At 43.8% G+C, this 24,078-nt stretch overlaps 1 protein-coding gene across 1 annotated transcript in view; it reads left to right on the top strand.

Annotated features, from left to right (window-relative positions):
- The window catches only part of TRPC5 (transient receptor potential cation channel subfamily C member 5), a 166,125-nt gene that overhangs the window by 86,185 nt on the left and 55,862 nt on the right, over positions 1 to 24,078 (top strand). The window contains exons 3-4 of the mRNA XM_062183541.1: positions 19,151 to 19,487; positions 21,636 to 21,775. Coding sequence (XP_062039525.1) covers positions 19,151 to 19,487; positions 21,636 to 21,775 — 477 coding nt within the window. The remainder of the gene's footprint in view (positions 1 to 19,150; positions 19,488 to 21,635; positions 21,776 to 24,078) is intronic.

The following is a 24,078-nucleotide window of genomic DNA, read 5'->3' as shown; positions in this document are numbered from 1 at the left end:
ACATACATTACATTTTTTGTACCCTGTAGATTAGTTAACACAAATCAGGGAAAACATATGATATTTGTCCTGAACTTTTAACAACTTTTTCTTTTAATTTGCTGAATGATAATGGTATGTATTTCTGGTGTATAATGTGATATTTATCTTTTAATTTACAAAAGGGAGAGAAAAGCAGGAATTTGGAGTTCAAGAAAATTTCAAAGTAAAGAGTTTTTTAAGTAGTTTATTTTATTTGAAAGGCAAAGAGACAGGTAGAGACAGAGATCTCCCATCCTTTATTTTACTCTCCAAAAGCCAACAACAGCCAGGGCTGGGCTAGTTTAAAGTCAGGACTCTGAAACTCAATATGGGTTTCCCATATGGCTGGCAGGGACCCAAGTACTTAAGCTATCATTTGTGACTTTCCCATGCTCATTAGCAGGAACCTGGAATTGAAAGTGGATCTGTACATTGTGATTTAATGCTATAACTAGTACTCCAACAGTATTTTTCACTTCGTGTTTCTATGTGGGTGCAAACTGTTGAAATCTTTACTTAATATATACTAAACTGATCTTCTGTATATAAAGAGAATTGAAAATGAATCTTGATGTGAATGGGAGGGGAGAGGGAGCAGGAAAGGGGAGGGTTGCAGGTGGGAGGGAAGTTATGGGGGGGTAAAGCCATTGTAATCCATAAGCTGTACTTTGGAAATTTATATTCATTAAATAAAAGTTAAAAAAAAGAAAGTGGATCTGGAACTCCAACCAGGTCACTCTAATATGGTATGTGGCATGCCAACCAGTGACTTAACTGCTATACCAAAAAACACACACCTAAAGAGTTTGAAAGAAGCTACTACTCTTTCCCTTCTCTGCATTGTTGGGAGAATTATGGATTTAAGCTCCCTGTCCTACTTCCTTTCTTCTTATTCTCTGTTTAATCAGCAGCTTGTAATCTTATTTCACGATTCCATAGAGAATCATTTCTCTTAATGACCAAAGCCAAAATCACCTTCCCTCAAAATTCAGCTTACTCAACCCACAACTTTGTGAAATTCTCTCCCTCCTTGACTTTTGTAGCATCACCAGTCTGCCATAGCTTCCTTTGTACCTTTTTGTAACTCGAGTGCAGGTTTGTTTCTCCTATCTGTCTGTCTGTCTATCTATCTCCCAAATTCTAGCCTGCTGTCTTTTTCTTTCACCTTTTCTTCTTGTCTTTCATCTCATTTGAAAGGAAAACAAGAGACAAAGAAACTAAGATCTTCCATCCACTAGTTCCTTCCCCAAATGCCTACAAAAGCTAGGACTGAGCCAGGCTGAAACCAGGAGCCTGGCACTCAAATCTAAGTCTCCCATTTGGGCGGCAGGGACCAAACTACTTGAGTCATCATCTGCTGCCTCCTGAGGTGCATATTACCAAAAAGCTGGAATCAAAAGCACATAGAGGCTGGCGCCGCGGCTCACTAGGCTAATCCTCCCCCTTGCGGCGCCGGCACACCGGTTCTAGTCCCGGTCAGGGCGCAGGATTCTGTCCAGGCTGCCCCTCTTCCAGGCCAGCTCTCTGCTGTGGCCAGGGAGTGCAGTGGAGGATGGCCCAAGTGCTTGGGCCTTGCACCCCATGGGAGACCAGGATAAGCACCTGGCTCCTGCCATCAGATCAGCTCGGTGCGCCGGCCGCAGCGGGCCTACCGAGGCGGCCATTGGAGGGTGAACCAATGGCAAAAGGAAGACCTTTCTGTCTCTCTCTCTCTCACTGTCCACTCTGCCTGTCAAAAAATAAATAAATAAAAACTTGAAAAAAAAAGCACATAGAGGATTCAAACCCAGGGACCGATATGGGATGTGGATGCCACAAACATCTTAACCACTGTGCCAAGCACCCAGCCCTTTTCTTAATTACTTTATTCTTTTGTTCACATCCCTTTCTCAATCCACAAGAGATTGAGGGCAGTTAAAATCTCATGCTATGCATTCTCCATTATTATTCCCTCTTCTGAGGTTTCACCCATCATCTCTATACAGGATACTTCCCAACCTACACCTCTAACTCAGATGTCCTTCCTCCACACTACACCTCCTTGCCCAGCCACCTGCTAGGTGCCTACAGACACTTCAAATCCAGCATATCCTGAGCTTAGTATGAGCAATTTATCTTGGTTTAGCCAGAATATCTCAATTACAGCACTGAAAGTCCCAAATCCTGGGAATTCCCTCAATCCCAGGTAAACCAAGATAGTAAATCCCCATAATAAAAATGAACTCCAGATTCCCCTACATCATCAAGTACTAGAGATATCCTCCTTCTGTATTAACCTCAAGTCCTTTTTACCTGCCACTCCCTCATGCAATTGATTGCCAAATATGTCAATTCTATCAAAAATATCTCCTTTTTTTCACCCCCTTTCTACCTCCACTGCTTTGATTTAAGTCTTTATCACCTCTCACCCAGACAATTACAACAGATTCCCAGTCAGTCCCCCTGCTGGTAGCGCCTACATCACCCTGCTGCCATGCCCTGTGCCAATATGTCTTTGATATTGCCCATGCATCCTATTGTACATAGTCATCTTGTCAGTATGCAAGTATTGCAGACTTGGACCCCAAGAAGAGTCATTTTTTAAGATTTATTTATTTATTTATTTATTTGAAAAGCAGAGGTACAGAGAGGCAGAGGCAGAGAGAGATCTTCCATCTGCTGGTTCACTCCTCAAATGGCCTCAATGGCCAGAGCTGGGCTGATCCGAAGCCAGAAGCCAGGAGCTTCTTCCAGGTCTCCCACGTGAGTGTAGGGGCCCAAGGACTTGGGCCATCTTCCACTGCTTTCTCAGGCAATAGCGGAGAACTGGATCAGAAGTGGAGCAGTTGGGGCTGGCGCTGGGGCACAGTGGGTTAACGCCCTAGCCTGAAGCGCCGGCATCCCATATGGGTGCCGGTTCAAGATCCAGCTCTCTGCTATGGCCTAGGATAGCAGTAGAAGATGGCCCAAGTCCTTGGGCCCCTGCATCTACATGGGAGACCTGGAAGAAGCTCCTGGCTTCAGATCGGTGCAGCTCCGGCCGTTTCAGCCATCTGGGGAGTGAACCAGCGGATAGAAGACCTCTCTCTGTCTCTACCTCTCTCTGTAACTCTGTCTTTCAAATAAATAAAATAAGCTTTAAAAAAAAAAAAGAAGTGGAGCAGCCAGGACTGGAACTGGTGCCCATATGGGATGTTGGCAAGCAGGCAGCAGTTTTACCTTCTATGCCCCAGCGCCGGCCCTCCCAAGAAGAGTCTTAAGCCAAGGCTCCCAGGTATTTGAGTCAGAAATGTTGTTATGGCTGACTAAAACACTCTGAGTAATAATATGACGTACTAGTAAAAGGGACAAGCAAAAGCAATTGTCATACCCTTGAGAAGCCAGGAATTCTGAGGGTATTGATTATAGTTTTGCATCTTCACATTGATTTAGAGAATTCAGTAACAACTACACTTAAGGCAAGTCAGTATGGCCAGGTAACTCTGGGTGATACAGACCAGTGACAGCCTTGATATCCATCTGAAGCACAATCAGCTGGCAGTTGGCATTAATATGGAAGCTAAGACAGCTTGAGATAGAATTCCCCAGCTCTCTTAGGCTGTTAGGTCTTAACTTTCTGTGGCCCTACTACCAAATTAACCCCTGTTGCAAGAGTCATGGGCTTTCCAACCCAGAGTGGCAAGAAAAAAAATGATTGAGTAATGTTTCTATTAGTGACAAGAAATATATTTGAACTTGTGTGGGGAGGGTGGGCTCTGCAAAGAGATTATAGAAGGAAAAATTTCCAAAGGAGAGATAAGGCAAGAGCTTTCCCTAGGCAGAAATAGCGTTCAGCCATCCTCCCTCAGCAAAACTTATCTGTCCCCTGCTCCTCTCAGAAGCTTCAAGGGGTGAATTGTTTATGAAGTAACTCATCTTGGGCGTGAACGGCTGACCTTCATGGAGACGTTAGAAAAAGATGGCTATTTCTGAAATAGCAGAGCCATAACACAAAGCTTTAGCTCTCTAATGGCAAGCATTCCCATCACATTGTAGTAATTTCCTCCCCACGGGCAGAATTAAGAGGGGCACCCCTCCCCATCCCAGCAGAAGACTCCCTCAGTTAGGAACTTGCCTTTTTTGCCACATTCATTTTTCTAGGGTTTTTTGGTCTGCTCCTTAACAGGACATTAAAGCATTTCATTTATGTCTCAAAGACTTTGCTTCTGAAATTTATTCTTCCTTTGTTTTAGGTACCTTCTCCAGTCAGAAACACAGACCCACCCCCACACACCAAATAAACACACATTCTTTCATTGTTTCCTAACAGCAATGCCCTTCTCCCTAAACCTGAGAGATACAAGCCTTAGTCTTGGCCCTAAAATACTTTTGAAAAGTCTAATCATAGAGACTAACCAAGCACAACTAAGAACAAAGCATATCCCACAGTCATTTTTGTTCTGTGGTTGCTAGTGGAACACGGAGAGGGGCGGGGAGAGGAGCCTGCAATCTTTAAGAAAATGTCACATTTCTCAAAGAAAGGAATCAGAGTCCATTCAAGTGCAACACAGGAGAGGATTTTGAAACAGAAAAAAGAAAAACAGGCTGGAGACAGAGGACTTGTATTTCCCCTGCTCCCCACCTTGCCCCATGCATACCTCACTTTGCTCCTATGATATGGTTTAGGCTTAAAACATTAAATAGCTTGTTCTAGAGTGAATTCCTTAGTATCAGTTCCCTATGGGCCCAAACCACCCTGTTTACTGCACTGTCCTGCTAATCCCTACACCATCACCTTTTTATGATTTATTTATTTATTTGAAATGCAGAGGCAGAGAGAGAGAGAGAGAAGTCTTCCATCAGAAGGTTCAGTTCCCAAATGGCCACAACACAGCCAGGAACTTCTCCCCAGTCTCCCATACAGGTGCAGGGTCCCAAACACTTGGGCCATCTTCCACTGCTTTCCCAGGCCATAGCAGAAAGCTGGATCGGAAGAGAATCAGCTGGGATTAGAACTGGCACCCATATGGGATGCCAGCACTGCAGGCAGTGGCTTCACCCACTATATCACAGTGCCGGCCCCTACATCATCATCTTTAGCACTAAACTTCAGTCTTGGCTTCAGCAACCTAAGGGCCGGGAGAAGTCAACAAGAGTAATAAAAAGACAGATATGTATATTAACTATTTGCGTGAACATTCACTTCTGTGCCAGACACAGAGCTCTGTTCTATTTTCGTTACTGCTTGAAATAATTTAACTACAGTTTTTTAAGAATTTGCTGTGTGCCAAGCACCAGGCTGAGACCCTTTCATGCACATTATTCATTTAGTCCTCATAGCAACCCTAGAATCTAGGCAGTATGATGAGTCCCATTTTACAAGTGAGGAAACTGAGACACAGGGAAGTACAAGGACTTCTCTGAGGGTATACTGTTAATAAATGGCAAAACCAGAGCTTGGCCTCAGGTCTGTCTAACTCCAAAGCCTATGTCCCAGAAGCTCTGTAGTATTGTGATTACAGCAGCGGAGGCCAGACAGCAAATATTTTAGAACTGGGGTCTTTGTTGCAATTATTCAACTCTGCCACTGTAGAACAAAAGCCGCCAGAGGTAATAGCTAAACCAATCAGCTGGCTGTATTTCCATAAAACTTCATTTACAAAAGCAGGTAACAGGCTGGATTTGATCCATAGGCACAGGCTGCAGTTTGATGACCCACCCCGGGGTTAGGGCATCAGTGGTGTAGAGTACTCACATAGACCTGGGTTCAGGAATTGCCTGTCAGTACTTACTTAGGTAAGTTGGTTTTTTGTTTTGTTTTATTTTGTTTTTTGTCTCTCCAGGTCTCATTTTCTTCACCTGTAGAGCAGCAACAATTCATCTTTGGTAGAGTCATTGTGAGGCTTATGGATTCAAAACATGAATACATTCAAAGTGCTTGGCATATAATAAAGTGCTTATTGGATCATTATTATTAAAAGCCTACTGCAAGGCTGATCCCTACAAGGAAGGGGCAGAACATGAGTCAGGATAGCTACTGCTTCCTTTAAAATCAAGCCACCAAGTCCCCAGTGGTCTTGATACTCTGAAGGAATAATTACTCCTTTAGGTTTCCAGTTAATTTGATTTTCCCTTTTAGCTACCTAAACGGCAATCTCATATGAGTTTACTTCCTGTTTCAGATATTAATGAGAAAATCTCCTTGCTTCATTGTAGCTCTTGTAAGGCCTTGGGAACACCCATCATGTGAGGGCAGGAATCTGATTTTGTCATTTTCTGTTAGGTATTTGCTTCACGAATGAGATTCTGGCTACTGGAGTCATGCCTGTATCCCCAGTACTTGAACCACAGCCTGGTGCCAAACAGGTGCTCATAAACACTGTTGGCTTACTCGAGTTGGCTGTGTTGGGGGTAGTCTCTGAATCAGATGGAAAGTGACATTTTAGAAGCCTTCCAAGCATAGAGAGTCCTTCATTTCTCTACCAGAGAGAAAGAGAATGTGTAGGGGTGGCCAGGAAAGGTTTCAGAGTGCACGGGGTGGCAGGGAGGACTTGGTGAAGCAGGACATACTGTTCCTAGGCCACATTCAACCCACAGGAACCAAGCTGCTTTGGGGTCTCTAGGCAATGCTCCTGAATAATCACCCAATGAATGTCACTTGGAGCAAGTGGGTTTTTTTTTTTAAAGATTTATTTATTTTACTTGAAAGTCACAGTTACACAGAGAGAGGAGAGGCAGAGAGAAAGAGAGAGAGAGAGAGAGAGAGAGAGAGAGGTCTTCCATCTACTGGTTCACTTCCCAGATGGCCGCAACAGCCGGAGTTGTGCCGATCTGAGCCAGGAGCTTCCTCTGGGTCTCCCACATGGGTGCAGGGGCCCAAAGACTTGAGCCGTCTTCTACTGCTTTCCCAGGCCACAGCAGAGAGCTGAATCAGAAGTGGAGCAGCCGGGTATCAAATTGTTGCCCATATGGGATGCCTGCACTGCAGGCAGCGGCTTTACCCACTACACCACAGCGCCAGCTCCGGAGCAAGTGTTTTGACTTGAGTCAACAACAGTTCATGCAGTGTTCCATCTGAGCTTTAAAAAAATCCTGATATCTCATCTCGAAAGCCAGTTCTCCAAAAGCTATTCTTTCTGCCATCCTGACTTACCAGTCTTTCTCAATGAAAAATCCTCTCCCTTACCTATCAAGCTGTTTCCCATACTCCACCAGCAATCCAGCTTTTCTTTGTGGAATTTGTTAGTTATTTATAGGATCTGACTACACAATGAGGACCATACTGATTCCACTTGGATGTACTTCTTCAACACACTATTCCTCCTACCACCTCCATCCGTCTCTTCCAGAATTCCAAGGCAGTAATTGGCATGACAGAACACATCCTCAGAACATTCAGAAAAACCGATAATGGAAGCAGTGCTAATGCATTCAAACTCTGTCTAGGCATGGACTGTGTCAAATCATATATAAAGTCACTTCAAGACTACATATCCAGAAAACAGTTCCCCATCTCTTACTATTAGTAGTCATAATGATGAAAATAGCTAACATTTATTGGGTGCTTCTTATTTAACCCTCACAACAATCCATGATGAAAAATTATATTTGTTTCAGAGTTGCCAAGCATTGAATTACCTTTCAATCTTCATAACAACCTTAAGATACGGGTTACAGTTACAATCCTCATTTTGTAGACAAACTGAGGGCAAGAGCAGCTGAAGATAGTTCAAGTACTTCGGCCCCTGACACCATACGTGGGATACCCAGATGGAGTTCTAGTCCCTTGGCTTTGACCGAACCCAGCTCTGGCTGTTAGGGCCATTTGGAAAGTGAATCAGCAGATAGATCCTTCTCCCTCTCCCTTCCCCTCTCCCTCCCCCTCTCCCTCCCTCCTCTTTCCCTGATCCTTCTCCTCCCCCTCCTTCTCCCTCCCATTTCCCCTTCCCTTCCATTTTCCTTTCCCCTGCCCTTCTTCTTTCTCTCCCCTCTCCCTCCTTCCTCCTCCCTCCCCTCTCCCTCCATCCTTCTTGCTCCCCTCTCTCCCTACCTCTACCCCTCCTTCTTCCTCCCTTCCCCTTCCCTTCCCCCTACTCCACTCCCCTCCCCTCCCCCTCCCTCCTCCCCTTCCCCTCCCTCTCCCTTCCCTCTTCTCCTCCCCTCCCCCTCCCTCCTCCCACTCTCCCCCTCCCTCAACCTCCACCTCCCCTCCCTCTCCCTCCTCCATTCCCCTCCCCTCTCCCCCTTCCCCTCCCTCTCCCTTCCCTCTTCTCCTCCCCTCCCCCTCCCTCCTCCCACTCTCCCCCTCCCTCTCCCTCCTCCATTCCCCTCCCCTCTCCCCCTTCCCCTCACTCTCCCCTCCTCCCCCTCCTACCTCCCTCATCTCACCTTCTTCCTCCCTCTCCCACTCCTCCTCTCCCTTCCAGCTTCCTGGTCTGAATTAGTAGGACTGCAAACTCCAGCTGACCCTACCAGAGTCTCTCTGACTTCTTACTTGGCTTTAATCAATTTCCAACCATGTTGTCATTTGTTCCCTCCTTTGTGAGAAAATGTCCAATACAGGCTCCCCTGAACTCCAGTGAGCGCCTACCACCCTCTGCTGCCATCTTGTGGCAATAATGAACCATTGCATTGAACTTATTTCAACTACAGTAGGTTGGAGAATATCTGCCAAGAAAATAACATTGCATTCATTCCAGCTGCTGTGTATATTTGCAAAAGGAAAATTATATATTTTTAAAAATATGTGTTCTGAAAGTTTTAAGCAGCTAACCTCACCTTCCTCTATTTAGGTCAAATTAACCCTAGCTGTAGTTTGAAATTAGAGGCCAGTTGTCTTGTTTTGTGAGTCTTTAACCTTTGAGTGGGGTCCTTGACATACATTGATAGCCTAGCTCAGGAACTAAGTCAGCTGGCAAATTGAAACCACTTAGCCAATTAGTACAAAATATTCTAGTACAGTAATCCCTAGATAAGAGAACATGTCCCTTTAACTTTCATTTTTTTTTTAAGATTTATTTCATTTATTTGAAAGGCAGTGTTACAGAGAGGGGGGAGAGAGAGATGGAGAGGGAGAGACCTTTCATTTGCTGATTCACTCCTCAAATGGCCAAATACCACCTGGGTTAGGCAGAATACAGGGTCCTAGAACTCCACTCAGTTCTCCCACCTACCACGGTCTCCTACATGGGCACAGAAGCCCAAATATTCAGGCCATCTTCTGCTGTCTTCCAAGGCACATTAGCAGGGAGCTGGATCAGAAGTGGAGCAACTGGGAAACAAATTGGCATTCATAGTGGATGCCATATGCAGGATGCCAGTGTCTCAGGCAGAGGATTAACCCACTGTGCCACAATGCTGGCCCCCACATATTCTTTTTTCATAAAATTCATAATGAATTGGTGATCTGAGTGGGTAAATATAAAATCTGGGGAGTCAACAAGCTGTTAGAAACTACATGTAAAATGTAGGGACTATTTCTAAACGTAATCAGAGCCTAAATTCCTTGCCAAAACCTATTTCTCAGTTTCAAATGTCTGCTGCAGTGATTTTTTTAAAAAGCTGCACGGCTTAACTAAAGAATGGTTCTGCAAGCTTACTACAATAACAAAGGAAAGAAAGTGCTGGAACATTAATCCCTCTTCAGGATTTGCATTGCCATTAATTTCCTTTTTGAGTATTTTTCTCTTCTTCACATTCCTGCTTGATTGGCAACTACAAAACAGGAAAACCAAACTCATTCTATCATGGGTCATTTCTGCTGAGCTAGCTTTTTATTTTAATGAGAGACAGAGAAAGAGAAACAGAGAGACAACACCCATTAGCTGGTTCACTCCCCAAATGCCTACAACAGCTGGGGCTGAGCTAGGCCAAAGCCAGAGCTGGGAACTCAACGTGGGTCTCCCATTTGGCTGGCAGGTATCCAACACTTGGGCCATCTGTGCTGAGTGAGATTCAGGAAGAGAGACAGAACTCAAATTCAGGACCTCTCATATCAGGTCTTTTTTTTTAAAGATTTATTTATTTATTTGAAAGTCAGAGTTACACAGAGAGAGAAGCAGAGGCAGAGAGAGAGAGAGAGAGAGAGAGAGAGAGAGAGGTCTTCCACCTGCTGCTACACTCCCCATATGGCCACAAGGGCCAGAGCTAAACCAATCCAAAGCCAGGAGCCAGGAGCTTCTTCCGGGTCTCCCACATGGGTGCAGGGGCGCAAGGACTTGGGCCACCTTCTACTGCTTTCCCGGCCATAGCAGAGAGCTGGATCAGAAGTGGAGCAGCCAGGACAGGAACAGACACCCATATGGGATGCCGGCACTGCAGGCAGCGGCTTTACCCACTACACCACAGCGCCTGCCCCCATATCAGGTCTTAAACTGCTAAGACAAATGTCCACTCCTGGGCTGCTTTTTAAACACATTCTTGTATACAACCAGACTGTATTGAAGATCCTACAACTCATGCAATAAAAGTTGGGCCTATTTCAATTTACAACCATTCATTGAAGAATTAGGAGGATGTTCTTGAAAGATCAGCAGACTTTTCCAAACTCAAATGTTGTCATTGCTGGTAGTGCTGTTACTGCTGTCTCTTCCTGATCTTCACCTTCCCTCCTGTGGTGAAGGGCCTTTCAAATTTTCTTTTCCTCCAAATAGACTAAGGGAAGATGTGTTTACAGTTTGAAGTGTCTCAGCTTGAAGTCAGCTGATTTCTTTTAGGAAACATACAAAGATAACTCACTGCCAATTACTTCAGCAAACAACAGGTCTGTACACTCCTTCCTCAGCTCCACAGCAGATTGGTTCCAGGATTCCCATGGATACCAAAATCAATGGATGCTCAATTCCTTATATAAAATGGTGCAATGTTGGCATATAACCTACGTTGTGTGTATACCTTAAATCATCTGTAGATTATTTACAATGCCTAGCACAATGTGAAGAATATGTAAATCAATGTTTACCTGTATTATTTAGGGAATAAAGACAAGAAATAAGTCGGTATATGTTCAGTACAGACGCAGTTCTTTTTGGAATATTTCCAATCCCCCATTGGTTGGATCCCCTGATGCAGGGCCCACATATACAGATGGCCAACTACCTTACTTTACAAACCTCTGAATATGAAGCACAAGTCAAAGTGACCTTTCTTCCAGTCTCACCTTTTGCCCTTTTTGTACACACCCAACAATTTTAAATCATCTGAAAATAACAAGTTAGATGACTCAATGTGAGAGTGACTTGTTTCATTCTAATTGTTTTTCTTGCTGCTAGCCTGGGTAGCAGGGAACAGGGTGGACTGCAAGGGTTTTAAAAGATTTTTCTCCTCTTACCATTTCCTGTTGCTAATAGAACCACTGGAAACTTGTTGCTGCTGGCTTTTATCTCTGCCTCACAGCCTGGCTTACTTCTCAGGAGCCCATCCCACTTTTAGAGCCTCTACTCCTATGAAGAGACTTCCACTTGTTGTCCATTGCCTCCTCAGGGAGCAAGGACTCAGTCAATAACCTGGGACAGGGAAAACTGTCCCTAGCTCACTAATGTATTTTTGTTTTTGCTATCCACATGGATTTGTATTTTTTTAATTGTGCATATTTGCAGGGTACAATCTGGTATTTCCATACATGTGTACACTGTATAATGATTAATGCATTTATCATTTCTTTGTGATAACATTCATAAACCTCTCTTCGGGGCCTGCATTTGACCTAAGCAGTTAAGACGCCTGTTAAAACATTTGCATCCTATTTCAAAGTGCTGGGTTTGAGTCCCAGTTCCACTCTTGATTCCAGCTTCCTAATAACATGCACCATCAGAGGCAGCAGGTGACAACAGCTCAAGTATTTGACTCCCTGTCATCTGCACGAGTGATCTGGATGGATTCCCCAGACCCCAGCTTTGTCCTGACCCAGCCCCAGCCATTGTGGACATTTAGAAAGTGAACCAGTGGGGGCTGGCACTGTGGTGTAGCGGGAAAAGCTGCCACCCGCAGTGCCGGCATCCCATATGGGCGCCAGTTCTAGTCCCGGCTGCTCCACTTCTGATCCAGCTCTCTGCTATGGCCTGGAAAAACAGTAGAAGACGACCCAAGTCCTTGGGCCCCTGCAGTCACATGGGAGACCTGGAAGAAGCTCCTGGTTCCTGGCTTAGGATGGGCCCAGATCTGGCTGTTGTGGCCAGAGTGAGAGTGAACCAGTGGATGGAAGACCTCTGTGTGTGTGTGTATGTGTGTGTGTCTGTGTCTCTCCTTCTCTTTCTGTGTAACTCTGACTTTCCAATAAATAAATAAATCTTAAAAAAAAATAAAGTGAACCAGTGAATAAAAGATCTCTTTTTCTCCCTTTCTCCTCCCTCTCTCTCTCAAATAAATAAGAATATATTGCTAAGTCAAACATGCATTTAGTATACTTACCCTAATAAGCACCATAGCCTAACAACACAGTATGCAGGCAGGGTATTGGTTGTTCTCTCATGTGGTTGACTCAAAACTATGGCTTACTGTTGTGGTTGATTTCTTTCTGAGAGGATTCGTTCTGAGAGGAGGAATGTGGTGTGGGCAAGAGGCACAGAGTCACCACACAGACCCCAGGAGTCGGGTGAAAGCGGGCCTGAGGCGAGCAGCACAAAGACTCATTTATTTCAGTTGCTACAGCTGCTTATATAGCCAAGGCAGCCAATCCGGTCAAGGGGCGGTCTGTGCCCTAACCAATCACAACCTGTTGCCAGGCAGTTTTCAAAGCCATCCAATCACAGCCTGTTGCCAGGCAGGCTCTGTTGCCAGGCAGTTTCTGAAACCATCCAATCACAGCCTGTTGTCAGTCAGGCTCTGTTGTCATGTGGTTTCCAAAGCCATCCAATCACGGCCTGTTGCCAGGCAGTTTCTCTTGTCAGCGGCCATCTTGGCATGACCTCACCTTCTCATGACCTTCTCACCTTCTCATTCCACCACATTTCCCCCTTTTCATTTATTTTTGAGCAACAGGAGGCATGATTCTTGGCCATACCATTGTTGACCCCGTTTCCATGTGGTCTCCGTACGCGGTTGTGCCTGTCTTAGGTTGTCCCCCGTCATTGACTCATCAGTGCTCCAAATGGGAGACCATAGGAGTGCTTGCTCAGATGGGGGTAGGAATGAGGAACAGTGGTAATCAGGAATGGCATGACCACACGCAGGCTATGGGCTGTTCGAGTGGCTGACCGGAGCTAGTGGGGTACAAAGCAGTAATGGATGTGGCTATGGGCAGTTTCTTGGGATAGGATGATAGGGCAGTGTCACAAGACAGTATCACTAGCCCAGGAAAAGTTCAAAATTCAAAATTCCAACGATGTTTTCCACTGAAATAATATGACTTTTTCACCATCATAAAATTGAAAAATCTTAAGTTGAATCATCATAAGTCAGGGACTGTCTGTACATTTAAATTGCTTTTAAAAGTGTCCAAAATGTAGGAAATTCCGTGCACATTTTATTGTGGGTATTAAGATTACCACTTGAGAGATGGCTTAAAAGCATGCAGAATGCAGGGTGAAATGAGAAAACGTATGTGTTTGAGGAGGAAAGGGTTCTGTGAGGATTATGTGATTGAAATGCACTTGAGCAGCCAAGAGGAAATGCCCAGTGGGCCATTGAACATTCAGCTCTGAATTTGAGTGGAAAAAAAAGGCAGAGAATTTTCTAGCCTTAACAAATCCAGTAATGGTCTGCAAAGCCTTTTCAGGTATGAAATGACACATGCAAAATTGGTCTTCCTCTTCAGAAGTCGACCTTCTAATAAGAAAGCTGAGTCAGAGATTCTGCATAAAAGTGAATGTAACACAAAACAGACTGACAGGTACCACAAGGAAAAAGCAAAGCGGCCTGTCTCGAAGAGAGAAAGGTCACAGGCTGGAGCAGTCAGGGAAGACTTCCAGAAAGAAGTGAAATTCTCTGATTTCATGATTCTCTGCTGCCTTTTCTTAGGACTGTAGTGCCTGCTGATTCTGCCCTCGCCCCCATTTTTGAATGTCTTAAATACTCAAAGTGTGATGCCTCCTGAGAGCAGTGAGCTTTTTCTAAAGCTAAGTGGATCCAGATTGAAAAATATCCCTTTTTCTGCCCTTTCTGTTATAAAATGGTGGTAACAGGAGATGGAAGGGGTGTGGGCTTTTCTCATGTTCTCACTTGGCATACCATCTCCCAATTTGGAGGGGCATGGCCTGAATAGTTCTGTAAGAGCCAACCATCTGGGAACCTGACATGTTTGCCATCTATACTGCTTCTGCAGGGCATCTGAACACAAACATGATTGTCCCATTTACTTGTTTCACATGAGTTAGGCTGGTCTCCCTGCTGAGGAGTTCCTCCTGGGCAGTCACTGCTGGTCTGTCTCTCGTGCTGCGACCCTCTCCCATGCACCATACAGAGCTGGGCACAAAGGAGGTATTCTGACATGCTTGTTGAAAGACCTGAATGAAATGACACTGATCTTGCACTCCCCTGTAGTGAGCAAGTCAAATTCTGCTAGGCCTTGGGTGCAGCCTATGAATTAGGCATTATCGGAGCAAATTGATGGTTTCATAGAAAGTTTTATTCATTGATTTGTAAGGCAGAGTTATAGAGAAAGAAAGACGAGGGAGGGAGGGAGGAAGGGAGGGGGAGAGAGAAAGAGAGAGAGAGAGAGAGAGAGAGAGAGAGAATCTTCTATTTGCTGGTTCTCTCCCCAAATTGCCAAAATGGCCATGACTGGGCCAGGCTCAAGCCAGAAGCTGGAACTCCATACAGGTCTCCCACATGCGTCCAGGGGCCCAAATACTTGGGCCTTCTCCCTCTGCTTTCCCAAGCGCATTAGCCAGGAGCCAGATAGGAAGTGGAGCAGCTGGGACTCAACAGTCACATGGCATGTGGGCATTGCAGGCAGTTGCTTAGCCCGCTGCATCACAACACCACCCCCAAACTGATGATTTTGACAGCTGGAAGCACAAAAGTCACATACAATACACCGGTGAGGGACTAAGCAGATAATTCACTACGTGAATGAACTTATAACTTTGATGAGGTGAACTCAAAACTATTTTGTTAGTTTTCTGGGAGAGGGCTAGGCTCTTGCCAAGAGAACTTGACAGTACTCCTCACAAGAATTATTCTTGGGAGGGGAAAAGAGCCATGGAGCCTCTCCATTTAAAACATCAATTTCTATGACAGGGAGGGTGGGAATTCAGGGCTTTTTTTTTTCAAAAGTTTTGTGTAGTAATGAGAAGTAGAATCATGTCCGGCCCCTTACCAGGAGTACTGGAGAACAGAATCACTGCAGGGAGGCACAGGGGGAGGGGGGGGCAGGGCAGGAGACCAACAACTACAATGAGGCCCTTAGCACATCTGTGGGGAAATAAGTTTTTGTGACTTGAAATAATCAGTGCCTTACAGATCTGACCGGGGGCTAAATTAGGCAGCTAAGATCTTCTGTGGCTAGCCACTGTCCTTAACTATGCCCCACTTCTCTCACTTTGCTTAGCTGCCACTCAGGATCCAACACCTAGAGTAAGGCCCATTACTTCTGGGCTTTGCTGACAGGTGGGCCTGTTAATTAGCTGATCTGACATACCCACTCTAAACTAGTAGGAGTGGTTAACAGTTTCATGTAGCACCACTTTCTACAAATATAAATATAACTTCAATGCCCTACCCCAAAGCACTCAGTGATACAGGCATTCAATCACTGTGGCAGGGTCTTTGGGGAAGGCACTGTATGTAACTTTCTACACTCCTGAGATCATACCATCCAGGGATTGTCAGAGCATATTGTGCTTAACAGTTGGTCTGGGGTCAGTCAGGCTAAAGCTTCAGTACTGGCACCACCACTTACTAAGAAATCTGACTTCAGGCTTAGCCCCATCATCTGTAAAAGGGATATAATACTAATATCTGCCTTTAGGTATGCTATGAGATGATACATGGCACATTATAAGTGCTCATATATGAAGATGTGCCTGTGTTAAGCGTAATTCCTAAGGCCAGCACTGCGGCATAGCAGGTAAAGCCACCACCTGCAGTACCAGCATCCCATATGGGCGCCAGTTTGAGTCCTGGCTGCTCCACTTCTGATCCAGCTCTCTGCTATGGCCTGGGAAAGCAGTAAAAGATGGCCCAAGTCCTTGGGCCCCTGTACCTGTTTGGGAGACTTGAAAGAAGCTCCAGGCTCCTGGTTTCAGATCGGCCCAGATCTGGCTGTTGCAGCCATTTGGAGAGTGAACCAGCAGATGGAAGACCTTTCTCTTTGTCTCTCCCTCTCTCTGTAACTCCACCTCTCAAATAAATAAATAATTTTTTTAAAGAAGAGTAGTTCCTAGTTGTAATTTCCAAGAGATTTGTCTTAGCGACCAGACTTCACAATCTTCATACACTAAGAAAAGAAGACTTAGGGAAGAGAGTGTTCTACCAAGGTTCATCCAATACAGACATATTTATTCAACCACTCATTAAACAGTGTCTATCTTGTCCCAGGCATTTTGCAAAATACTGGGTATATAATAGATAAGAAATGATCTCAGTCCTTGAGCAACACCCAGACTTCTGGCTTTTAAGAAGCTCCTATATTCCTCAAACTTGTGTCTGAGTTTGTGTTTTGAAGCCACTGGGAAGGAGAACTGTACAAGGACTCCATCATTTGCACTAAATCACATACAACAATAGCATTTCCCATGAAAATCTGAAAAGTCACAATGGGAAGTACTTCCAGAATGATGGAGTGAAGACTTGTGAAAATCTGTTTTTTTTAAAGATGTGTTTAGATTCATTTTTGTGAAAGACAGAGTGTCAGAAGGGTGAGACACACACACAAAAAGAGAGAGAGAAAGGGACAGAGGGAGGGAGGGAGAGAGAGAGAGAAAGGGAGAAATCTTTCACCTGCTGATTTACTCCTCAAACACCAATGCCCTCAACAGCTGCAACAATACCAGGAGAAAACCAGGAAACAGGAACTCCTCCAGGTCCCTCACGTGGGTTGCAGGAATCCAAGCACTTGGGCCAACTTCATCTGCCTCCCAGGTACATTAGCAGGCAGCTGTATTGGAAGTGCAGTAGGGTCTTTGATATTGGATGAAGGCATACCAAGTAGCAGCTTAATCTGCTGCACCACCACACCAGCCTCAAATATGCTATTTTTAGTAAAGTGAAACAATACTGGAAAATTTTTCATAATCAGCTTTTCCACAATTCTGGAAATTAACCAAAAGCTTACAATACTAAGCATGTTTATTCAAGTAAAATGGCTAAATTTTGATTTAAAAAGTAAATGGAAATAAAAATAAAAAAGCAAGTTCATCTGGTGTTTTAACTTTCCCTATTCACATCTTCCTTTAACCAACTCTTCAGTAGCATTGAAAACCAACAGCCTTGGAAGTATATTAGCTGTGAAAAGCAACCACTGGAAGTACTCACTGGAAGGGAGCAGACTGGGTTTGGAACACCCCAAAAAGACCTTTCTACCCACAGAATTGTCATTATGAGATCTGTTAGGAAACTCCCTAGAAAAATTGCATTCACACAGCTTGTCTTTATGTGATGTGATTCAATACCAATAGCCCTTTTCAGTAGTCATTTGTTAAAAAAAAAAGAAAACAGCACTAATTGTTTAACAACAAGGCTACATACATCAGTGGATACTAGCTGGGCAAAACAATAAGTTAAACAATAAGCAATCTGGAGCCTGGCATTGTGGCACAGTGGATAAGCTGGAGCTCAGAATGCTTAAGTTTGAATACCAGCTCCACTTCCAATGAGCTTCCTGCTAATACACACCCTGGGAGGCAGCAGCAATGGCTCAAGTCCCTGTCATCCACGATCTGGCTTAATAGCCCTGGCTGTTGTAGGCATTTAGGGGAGTGAACCAGTGGATGCTCTCTCTCTCTCTCTCTCCCTCTCCCCTCTCCCCTCTCCCCTCTTCCTCTCTCTCTCTCTCTGGAAGAAAAGTGAAAAAAATGGAAAGAAGGAAGGAAGGAAGGAAGGAAGGGAGGGAGGGAGGGAGGGAGGGAAGAATTTAGTCACTTGGCCACATCTCGCTGTGAAATGTAGTTCAGCTGTGAGCTCAAGGAGAAAAATGGTTTAAATAGAAAATTAGTGACATTCACAGATACTAACAAGAAAGTTGGGCTAGTTTGCCTGGGGTTGTTGGGGAAGTGATGGAAGAGGTTTATTTCCTTTGTGCTAGTAAGATCTAAAGTACAGACAGCTCTGTTTAACCAGTCCCATGGGAAGATGGGGGAGCCAAATACAGGCAGTATTTAAAATCTTGGTTGACAGTTGAGCTCCCAATTGTGTCACTTACCAAGAAGTAGCAGCTGGAGGGTGACTTGAAATGCTGATGATTCCTTAATTATTAATCACTGACACATTGTTGATTGCCTTTAAGTAAAATCCCAGATGGGCTAGTATACAATATTGTAAAGTCGGCCCCCAAATATTTTTCCCTCTTTTGCATGTCTAGACTAGAGAAAGTGTTTAATAGATAGCAAAGTAGCAACCTGACTCATTGCAAGCCAACCAAGAGGTGCTCAAAACAAAACAGGGGAAAAAAAAAACAAATTCAAAAAAGAAATTCATTTCTATATCAAACCATAACCACAGGCCTGGGCATATTCTCTTCCAGTTTGTGTTTGCCCAGAGTACACATTTGATGATAACCTCACATAGCCTAGGGAAATGAATAGAAGTGAATCGATTTGTGATGAAATGTATCCATGATTCTATGCTAAGAGGCAGGTAAATTCCCAGGAAAATTTGTAACAAACAGCAGCCTCTGCCCTCCCAGAGCTCAGAATCTCATTTAGTGTGTCTGTGGTGGGACCTGGGAACCTGGACTTTTTTTTAATGTTCCCCGGGTGATTCTGATGCAAAGCCAGGCTTGGGAAACCACTTTTCCAACATGATGGGAAGGGGACAAGGAAGGCATAGCGAATCACAAATGGAACACAGGGAATGTATTTTAATATATGAAACAATCAACCCTGAAGAAGGTCTCATTTCACCACTTGATATGTCAAGCTGTCTCTGGGCTTAGACCTGAAAATCAGGCCTCTTCCAGGGATTAGCCATATAGTCCCTCTCTTGATAGAGCTGATTGTGAACAGTGAGAGGTATTAGGAACAGAAATTTCCCCTAGAATATTGCAGATGCCTAACTTGTTCTCTTCTTTTCCCAGTTTGTTGCTCAACCCAACTGCCAACAGTTACTTGCCACTCTGTGGTACGATGGCTTCCCTGGATGGCGGAGGAAACACTGGGTAGTCAAGCTTCTGACCTGCATGACAATTGGGTTCCTGTTTCCCATGCTGTCTATAGCCTATCTCATCTCACCCAGAAGCAACCTGGGGCTGTTCATCAAGAAACCCTTTATCAAGTTCATCTGCCACACAGCATCCTATTTGACCTTCCTCTTCATGCTTCTCCTGGCTTCTCAGCACATCGTCAGGACAGACCTCCATGTGCAGGGACCTCCCCCAACTGTCGTGGAATGGATGATATTGCCCTGGGTTCTAGGTGAGTCAAAAAAGATGAGGCACTGCCTTCTGGTACTGTCTGGAGAAACTACTACAGCTTGCAGTCAGACTGGCTTTGAAGTAATGCAATTCCCCTCTGAACAGTAGGGTAGTCCTATGTTGGGAGCCTGAGAAATGGGGTTCCTTCTGTCTCAGTCCATGGTCACTCAGTATAACATGTTCCACAGTGAGATTGGCAGTCTGCATAGTGCTTACCTCAGCTGACCTAACATCTTCAAGGACAGAGATGCTGTCTGCCCATTGGTTTACAGAAAAAGTCAAGTATCAGTCAAGTGGAGCCTCGGGTAAGCTGAGCAGAGAAAATACTGATCAGTCTATTTTAAGTTCTCTTTTCTATAATGGTAGGAAGGGAGAAGCACATAGATCTGCTGCTTTCTTGTGGCTAGCCCATACAATCTCAATATTTGTTCAGGGTCCACTTCCTATTTGGTTACTGGTTTGACAATCATGAGAGGAATCTGGAATTTTTGCCCACATTAGGGTAAAAGCAGCCCCACCAGTAGTCTCCAGGGATAGTTAGATTGCAGTGTACTCCCCAACGTATGGCCATCCTCTAAGTCCTTGCTGTGCCAACTGTGGTTCCCCAAACTAGCAATATCAGCATCACCTGGGAGCTTGTTAGAGAATCTAGGGTCCTACCCTAGATCTGCATTTTATCATGACCCCTAGGTGATTCACACATACTTCAAAGTCTGAAGAACATTGCCCTAGATCACAGCAACTCATGTAGTTTTCCATAATCCAAGACTGGCCAGCTCTCCTCCCAGGCCAGCCAAGTAATGAAAGTCAACAGAGTGCCTTCCCCTAGGAGGTTCACACCTCCCTTAGGATATACCCTATGTGAAGAGATAGATAGGTCTGGGCCTCTGAATTTACAAGGCCTAAAGCCCACCAGATTATTATCAAGCCCCTTCTATCAGGTTCTATTTGCCTCTCAATCAGAAAACTTCATTGTAGCTTAGACAGCACCTTTCTTAGCTCCTCTAATAATGACTCTGTCCTTTGTTCTAGGCCCTGTCTAGTGCACTTGGGCCTCATTCCTTTGTAATCATAACCTCTACTCTACCACCAATGGCTCTACTCCCAACATGTGTGTACTGATGGTCCTCTTCCCCACTTAATGCTGTATAATTGTTCAAACCTGGTAAATGCCACTCTTAGGATCATTGGTTACTATCCTCACTCTGTCTTTTATGACCTTGTCTAAATATGATCAGAGTCGGCAAACTTGGATGGCTTCCATAGCCTTGGCAACTCATGACGACAGCCTAGGATGGTTACTGGTGCCATAAACTAGAGTGTCAATTTGTTGGGTCAACAACAGGAGCCACTGTGCACTTGCTCCTCATGTGGGATCTCTGTCCTTAATGTGCTGTACATTGTGATTTAATGCTATAACTAGTACTCAAACAGTATGTTTCACTTTGTGTTTCTATGTGGGTGCAAACTGTTGAAATCTTTATACTAAATTGATCTTCTGTATATAAAGAGAATTGAAAATGAATCTTGATGCAAATGGAAGGGGAGAGGGAGCGGGAGGGGGGAGGGTTGCGGGTGGGAGGGAAGTTATGGGGGGGGGGAGCCATTGTAATCCATAAGCTGTACACTGGAAATTTATATTCATTAAATAAAAGTTAAAAAAAAAAGTTATTGGGAAGAATTCCACCAGATTCTCATGCAATGAGAGGAGAAAGGAGTACAGAGGATCCTAAATTACTTAGAGCACAACTGCCCAGCTTCAGCCTTACTGGTAATGTGGTCCATGGTTGCTTACCTCCAAATTCATTGAGAAATTTTTCTCCAAAAAACTTGTGGAAACAAAAATCTATGGAATAACATTGATCTAATAAATTTGCTGATGAAATTACTCCCACTCCAAAATGGGGAGAAGGTAGAATGAAGCAACCAAAATGGCAGCAGCATTCCAGTAACTATAGTAGGAATGCTAAAATTATAGCATGCAGAAAAGTATAAGCTATGAGCATCTTCAGGAAAAGCCTACTGGGTTTAGCAAGTTCAAGACTGAGAGGTGGCCCCAATGCATTTCATATTTATTCCCTTGGGGGATCCCGCTATGATGACCAGAAATCAGCCTATACAGAAACAAACTTTTTGCTTCCATTTTCAGGTTTTATTTGGGGGGAGATTAAGGAAATGTGGGATGGTGGATTTACTGAATACATCCATGACTGGTGGAACCTGATGGATTTTGCAATGAACTCCCTCTACTTAGCAACTATTTCCTTGAAGATTGTGGCTTATGTCAAGGTAAATTGGGATGTCTGTCATTTGTCTTCAGCAATGATTGTTTTCTAACATTAAGTTTTTGCACTGGGATTACAAATGGTTTAGAACAGTAATGATGTCAGTTCTTCCATGCAGGAAAGTGTCATATAAATAGACATTCATTCAATGGTTTGTAAGCAGTTTCTGCTTAAGCAAAGAGAGTGGTGAAGGGAACAATTTGCCGATGAATCATTACCTACCTAAATTCTCAGAGTAAAAAGGATCTTCAACCATCTGTGTTTAGAATCCTTTCCACAATGTCCTTACCCAGGGGATGGCCCACTGATGCTTGCATTCAGGGACAGGAAGTTCACTGAATTCATTACCTCCAAAAAGTCCTCTTAACCTTAGTCATTCCATTAAAAAGAGCTACTTTATAGTTCTCTAATATTATTCTCTATTTGTCACATCCACTGGTAGTCCTTCATCCCTATGGTTTCAAACAGAACAAGGCTGTTCTTTCTCCATAACAGTGCTTCTGATATGAAATCTATGCTTAACCCATTGAGTCATCTCTTCTCAAAGGTAAACATTGCCACTTCCCTCAATGATTCTTCATATGACAGGTAGCAAAACCCCAGAAACCTCACTGCAGGAGACAAAGACCTCTAATAACCTCTGCTTCCCTCATCACTTCCACCACCAGACGGTCATCCAAGTCATTATGAAACTAGCTTTTAGAATATCACTCAATATGTGTCTCTCCCTTACTTCAGATAATGTATGCACACACACACATGGCACCTTAATGTTTTTTTTCATACAATGTGCAGCTTGAATTGTCTTGAAAATAGCTTCATGTCCGACACTTCGCTTTGGATAATCACAGGCTATGAGTTCAGGTTTGGTGTTTTCTAGATAATGGGATAGCTGTGCTCCCTCTTCTGTGAGTTGAACTTTCCCACTATGAGGAAATCTCCAAGATTGACTGGTCAGTCTTACTTTTTAGCATTAAATTCCATGTTAAGGAGTTTTAGAATGGGAACGTGGCCATCTCCCAAATCTCCAACAACTTAGTTTATTTTTATATCCCTAATATGCATATTGCATATATTAGAAGACCTTAGAGTTATGTAGAATATGAATATGGAATGCAGTCATAAAACACTTTTGAAAGAAGCCCGAGAGTGTGTTTTATACATGTGGTGATCATTTAACACATGCTTTCAACTTCCTTAAAGGAAAAGCTGGAGAGGAAATGTTTGACTCTTGGGTTAATGTGCCTGGGTGAACTCCATGTCATTCTGGCACTCTGCTGACTAAGTAACACTGACTTGAAAAAAAGAACATTTCTCCCTTTAGAAGTGGTATTTATATACTGGAGGAACCATAAATTACCAATCTAGAAATTGCTGGGTTTTGTTTAGTATAAGTGAGGAAGAAAATGATTGACATTTGTGAATATGGAAATGTATCTATAGCTGCTCAACATTAACTTATCACATAACCTGTTGAACTTCATTGTCAAGTCTTCCAAAGACCTAGATACTTCCCCACCACAAAGAGTAAGAATAAATTCACTCTCCTAAGCTGGGCAAATGCCTCTCAGCTGACAAACACATAACTCAAAAAGACCTTTGCCAAGACATTAATGTCTTCAAAAAAGGAAGATTTACATGCACAAATCCAATTTCTGTCACATGCAGAAATTGGATTTGCAAGGAGAACCAGTAAATGGTGAGAGTCTGGACCACTCATCCACAGAGAGCATCCAGTCTGAGATGCCCTGTTCCAAGCAGGTTGAGTCAACTTCTATGAGGTAAGGCCATAAGAACCACTCCACAGGAATCTTGACACATTTTATGTCACTCTTGTATTGGCAGTACAGAAGCACCAAAGGATGAGCTAGCCTTAAAGATTCCTTCTTAGAAAAGTTAGTCAACAGCATAAGTATACTCTACCTCATGTGGTCTTCAACAAGAAAGCCCAAAGACACACACCACAGTGCTCGAAAGGAAAAAGTGCATATAATATTGACCCTCAATATTCCCAGAGAATGCTAAACATGGAAGATAATTGCCTTTTTCTCTATTAGGATAGTGTGACCTAGATCTATCCCACCACCACTTTGCTTCAATGTGCACACAAACTAAATTTGTGACCCACTGAGTATTTTCTTCAGCCAACATTTGGCTAAAGATACAATCATTTTCCCTAAATTTTATTATGATTGATTCTTCATATTAGACCATCCCTCTTCATATTTAGCCTTGGGGTTGTCAGTGCAATTCACAAATCCTTTAGCAGAGTGATTTGCTGAAGATCATACAGCAAGTTGGTGGCAG

Source organism: Lepus europaeus, chromosome X (assembly GCF_033115175.1).
Source record: "Lepus europaeus isolate LE1 chromosome X, mLepTim1.pri, whole genome shotgun sequence".
Lineage (NCBI taxonomy): Eukaryota > Metazoa > Chordata > Mammalia > Lagomorpha > Leporidae > Lepus > Lepus europaeus.
Note: the sequence above shows the minus strand (reverse complement) of the source record. Positions and strands in the feature narration are given on the sequence as shown.